Source organism: Schistocerca serialis, chromosome 6 (assembly GCF_023864345.2).
Source record: "Schistocerca serialis cubense isolate TAMUIC-IGC-003099 chromosome 6, iqSchSeri2.2, whole genome shotgun sequence".
Taxonomy (NCBI): domain Eukaryota; kingdom Metazoa; phylum Arthropoda; class Insecta; order Orthoptera; family Acrididae; genus Schistocerca; species Schistocerca serialis.
In genome coordinates, this window is record NC_064643.1 from 173,556,554 (window position 1) to 173,562,553 (window position 6,000).

General features: G+C 45.0%; 1 protein-coding gene across 1 annotated transcript in view; it reads right to left on the minus strand.

Annotated features, from left to right (window-relative positions):
- The window catches only part of LOC126484728 (uncharacterized), a 95,172-nt gene extending 89,418 nt beyond the window's left edge, over positions 1-5,754 (minus strand). Inside the window, exon 1 of the mRNA XM_050108323.1 lies at positions 5,604-5,754. Within this exon, the coding sequence (XP_049964280.1) occupies positions 5,604-5,754 (151 nt within the window). The remainder of the gene's footprint in view (positions 1-5,603) is intronic.
- Between the last annotated feature and the right edge of the window lie 246 nt (positions 5,755-6,000).

Genomic DNA, 6,000 nt, shown 5'->3' on the forward strand with positions numbered 1-6,000 from the left:
AATTGACACAGTGGATAGGCTTGAAAAATTGAACACAGATCAATCGAGAAAACAGGAAGACGTTGTGGGGAACTATGAAAAAATAAGCAAAATATACAAACTGAGTAGTCCATGCGCAACATAAGCAACATTATGGACAACCTTAGCTGAGGGGCGCCGTGGTTCCGTGGTTAGAGTGAGCAGCTGTACAGCCCGAGGTCCTTGGTTCGAGTCCTCCCTCGAGTGAAAATTTTTCTTTCTTTATTTTCGCAAAGTTACGATCTGTCTGTTCATTCATTGACGTCTCTGTTCACTGTAATAAATTTACTGTCTGTGTTTTGCGACCGCACCGCAAAACCGTGCGATTAGTAGACGAAAGGACGTTCCTCTCCAATAGGAACCGAAAACATTTGATCACAAGGTCATAGGTCAACCGATTCCACCACAGGAAAACACATCTGACATATTCTATACGACACTGGTGACGGCATGTGCGTCACATGACAGGAATATGTTGTCGACCCACCTAACTCGCACACTTGGCGAATGGGTAAAAAGATTCTTCTACCTTGTCCGATTTAGGTTTTCTTGTGGATGTGATAAAAACTCCCAAAAAAGTGATGAAAACACATAAACTGCAACAAATAAATGCAACAGTTTCACAGTCGCACAGTTTTCCCAGTGCTCTGTCAAAACACGTTTTTTACGCTTTCAAATGTTTCCGTGTGTAGACCGTCAAATACTGCATATGTCCAAGCAAATCTGAACATGTCCTGGAATTTTGGAGAGCGAAGTTGATTATGTGTGAGTGCCTGAACTTCGTTAATTGTCTGAAAATAAAAAATTTAACTTCTCACTCGAGAGAAGGCTTGAACCAAGGACCTCCCGCTCCGCAGCTGTTCACGCTAACCACGGCACCACGGCGCTCGTAAGCTTACGTTCTCCTGGATGTTGCATATCTTGCACATGGACTACTCAGTTTGTATATTTTGCTTAATTTTTCACAGTTGCACACAACTTCTTCCTATTTTCTCGATTGATCTGTGTTCAGTTTTTCAAGGCCTATCCCTGGTCCAGCTTATAACTAAATCTGAGGGGGGTGCGATGGGGAGGTTCCCTTGTTAGAAGGCGCCCTCGCGGCAGTTGACCCAGACCACACATTTGACCGAGTTCACCATTTATTGCTGGCTGTCTTAGAGACTGTGTCCAATATTGGCAGGTTTGGTTCTCCATCTCATCCACTGAGCCCCTTCCACAGTGCTCACCACCGTTCACTATTGAGCGCTCAGTGCGACAAGGATGCCCTCTGTCGGCGCTTCTCTTCGCCGTCGCCTTCGAGACTGCACTTTATGGTCTACAACAGCGTTTCGAGGGCATTCGCCTCTGCAATGTCCATTTTAAATTTTGTGGATATGCGGACGATGTAGTTTTCTTGTCGAGGTCGGCATAAGATACACTCCTGGAAATTGAAATAAGAACACCGTGAATTCATTGTCCCAGGAAGGGGAAACTTTATTGACACATTCCTGGGGTCAGATACATCACATGATCACACTGACAGAACCACAGGCACATAGACACAGGCAACAGAGCATGCACAATGTCGGCACTAGTACAGTGTATATCCACCTTTCGCAGCAATGCAGGCTGCTATTCTCCCATGGAGACGATCGTAGAGATGCTGGATGTAGTCCTGTGGAACGGCTTGCCATGCCATTTCCACCTGGCGCCTCAGTTGGACCAGCGTTCGTGCTTGACGTGCAGACCGCGTGAGACGACGCTTCATCCAGTCCCAAACATGCTCAATGGGGGACAGATCCGGAGATCTTGCTGGGCAGGGTAGTTGACTTACACCTTCTAGAGCACGTTGGGTGGCACGGGATACATGCGGACGTGCATTGTCCTGTTGGAACAGCAAGTTCCCTTGCCGGTCTAGGAATGGTACAACGATGGGTTCGATGACGGTTTGGATGTACCGTGCACTATTCAGTGTCCCTTCGACGATCACCAGTGGTGTACGGCCAGTGTAGGAGATCGCTCCCCACACCATGATGCCGGGTGTTGGCCCTGTGTGCCTCGGTCGTATGCAGTCCTCATTGTGGCGCTCACCTGCACGGCGCCAAACACGCATACGACCATCATTGGCACCAAGGCAGAAGCGACTCTCATCGCTGAAGACGACACGTCTCCATTCGTCCCTCCATTCACGCCTGTCGCGACACCACTGGAGGCGGGCTGCACGATGTTGGGGCGTGAGCGGAAGACGGCCTAACGGTGTGCGGGACCGTAGCCCAGCTTCATGGAGACGGTTGCGAATGGTCCTCGCCGATACCCCAGGAGCAACAGTGTCCCTAATTTGCTGGGAAGTGGCGGTGCGGTCCTCTACGGCACTGCGTAGGATCCTACGGTCTTGGCGTGCATCCGTGCGTCGCTGCGGTCCGGTCCCAGGTCGACGGGCACGTGCACCTTCCGCCGACCACTGGCGACAACATCGATGTACTGTGGAGACCTCACGCCCCACGTGTTGAGCAATTCGGCGGTACGTCCAGCCGGCCTCCCGCATGCCCACTATATGCCCTCGCTCAAAGTCCGTCAACTGCACATACGGTTCACGTCCACGCTGTCGCGGCATGCTACCAGTGTTAAAGACTGCGACGGAGCTCCGTATGCCACGGCAAACTGGCTGACACTGACGGCGGCGGTGCACAAATGCTGCGCAGCTAGCGCCATTCGACGGCCAACACCGCGGTTCCTGGTGTGTCCGCTGTGCCGTGCGTGTGATCATTGCTTGTACAGCCCTCTCGCAGTGTCCGGAGCAAGTATGGTGGGTCTGACACACCGGTGTCAATGTGTTCTTTTTTCCATTTCCAGGAGTGTAGCTTTAGGAAGAAAGTGGCGGGGGCACTAGCTTTGTTTTTGTTTTTAGGTTAGATAGGTTTTTGTGGGTAGTATGGGTGATAGGGGCCAACGCCTGAAGTGGAAGAGGTAATTTCTTTCTTTATATATCGAAATAATAAAAAAAAAAAAAGTTTTATATCAGCGCACACTCCGTTGCAGAGTTGAAATCTCATTATAGATTCACAAAGTTGCTTCTTTTTTTCTCCAAAAGTTTCATTCAATTGCCTGTTTTCCTCTAATGAAATATGCCTCTAAATCTTTACATTTTCTTATTCATTCTTAAACCCACATCGGGATTAATTTTGCATTTATAACCCTGTATTCTTCTGTGCAGAAATAGTGCTCCTCCTGCCACTGAACTTGATTAATTCCCACTTCATCAAACTTTAGCCCATCCATACACATTTTATATTTTCTACTTGCCTTATTAAAAGCTCTAACATTCCACTCTCCGAGCTATAGGTCGCCAGTTTTGTTCCTTCCGATGACGATTATTAATCGAGTGAAAGCAGTTTCTTCTCGGGAATAAGCTAATATTGTTAACAAGAAATGACAGTAAGGAATGTATATATTGAGAGGCGAAAGTCAAAATACCCAGACTCGTAAACACGGGTCGACAAGAGGTTCGTGAACTTACACTATTTATTGCCCCAACCGCCCGTTTCTGAGCCAAAAATATCCTTTTAGAATGGGAAGAGTTACCCCAAAATATAATACCATACGACATAAGCGGATGAAAATAAGCAAAGTAGACTAATTTTATTGTCGAACGATCACTCACTTCTGATTCCGTTCGAATAGTAAAAATGGCAGTATTAAGTCTTTGAACAAGATCCTGAACGTGGGTTTTCCATGACAGCATGAATTGTATGTCAGAAAGTGTAACAACTGAGTCTTACTGTGATTTAACGTTAGTTTATTTTCTGCAAGCCATGAAGTAAGGTCATGTACTGCACTATTTGAAACCGAGCCAATGTTGCACACAGCATCCTTTACTGCCAAGCTAGTGTCATCAGCAAACAGAAATATTTTAGAGTTACCCGTAATACTAGAGGGCATATTATTTATATAAATAAGGAAAAGGAGTGGCCGCAGCACTGATCCCTGGGGCACCCCACTCAGATCCAACTTCACAGCCTTTATCAACATTGTGAATTACGACTTTTTGCTGCCTGTTGCTAAAGTAAGAGGTGAACCAATTGTGAGCTACTCCCCGTATTCCGTAATGGTCCAACTTTGGGGCAATATTTTGTGATCAACACAATCAAATGCCTTAGTTAAATCAAAAAATATGCCAAGCGTTCGAAATCTTTGGTTTATCCCATCCTGTACCTCATAGAGAATATAGCATTTTCAGTTGTTAAATGACTTCTAAAGCCGAACTGCACATTTGATAGCAAATTGTGTGATATAAAATGATCAATTATCCTTACATACACAGCCTTTTCAATAACTTTTGCACATATTGATAGCATAGAAATAGGTCTAAAATTATCTACATTATCCCTTTCTCCCTCTTTATAAAGCGGCTTTACTACTGAGGACTTTAATCGCTCAGGAAACTGACCATTACCGGCTGCGGTGGCCGGGTGGTTATAGGGGCTTCAGTAGGGAACGACGCTTCTGCTGCGGGCGCAGGTTCGAATCCTGCCTCGGGCATGGATGTGTGTGATGTCCTTAGGTTAGTTAGGTTAAAGTAGTTCTAAGTCTAGGGGAGTGATCACCTCAGGTGTTAAGTCCCACAGTGCTTAGAGCCATTTGAAACTGAGCATTCCTAAAGGAAAAATTACAAACATGGCTAAATACAGGGCTAACATGTGCAGCACAGCATTTTAATATTCTGCTAGACAATCATAACCATGAGAGTCCGTGGTCTTCAGTGATTTAAGCCAGTTTTCCGTAAATATGTTTTTTCCGTGAAACGTAAGTTTCTTAGTAGAGTGTTATTATCTAGACACTCAAACGATTGTAAAAGTTACAAAAGTGCGAAACAGCGTTATTTTTATTGTTTGAGGCTTGTAATATTTGGTAAGTGAATGTATAAAGTATAAGCGATTTAAGCCACTTTTCCGTATATAAGTTTTTTTTCATAAAACGTAAGTTTTTAAGAGAGTGTTATTATCTAGACAGTGAAACACATTGGAAACATCACGTAAGTACATTACAGCGTTATTTTTATTGTTTAAGGATTGTAATATTTAGTAAGTGAATGTATAAATGGCATTCTCAGACGGGCCATTCGTCTGAGATCCAAACTGTGATGTGTTAAATAAAGTGTTTGTACTTAAATGTGAGATTACTCTTGAAAACGCCACGTTTTCGAAAAGTTTGCAAAAAGATGTCAGTAAGGAAATTTGACGATAATTCTTTAAATCTTTTTGTCACCTTTCTTGTGAAGAGGCTTAACAACAGCATATTTTATTCCGTGTGTAAAAAATTACCTGTGCCAGTGAAGCATTACAGGTATTGCTAAGGACATTGCTTGATAACTTGAAATATCTTTCCAGAATTCTTTTTGAAATCCCATCAGCACGATATGAGGAATTTTTTTAAAGAATTTTGATAAATATATTAATTTCTGTGAGCGATGTTGGTGATTATTCTATTTACTTAATGTTCTGTGAAATGACATTTATAATAAATTATCTTGCTTCTTCAACGGAACCATTTCATCGTATACTTGCTGCTACGTAATGTATTCACTTTCAGCCGTTCGAAGTACTTACCGACGCAGTACGGGCGCAGCATACTGTTCGCCGTCTCTTCCAATTCCCTGTCGAAGAACCTGTCGCAGATGCAGTCTAGCACGGTCACGACGCTCGACGCCGCTTCTAGCGGAGTGTTGAGCGCCATAAGAAGCAGTAGCGGCGTCACCATACCGAACACGTCTGCGCTAGAACACAGGTTACACTCCCTCCAGACGCGTGAAATGCCGGCGGCGGATACGTCCTTCCGCAGGACGTGCAACGTTTCTGGCAGTGCGCGTCTGGCCTTCCCAAAACCAGCATCCGTCCTGTCTGCAGTCAGTCTCAGCTGAGTCCGCGTCTGCAACTCTCGAGTGGAAGCCGCAGTCAATGCTTAATCACGCTGCTGATCGCCGGTTGTATTTCACTTCCAAACACC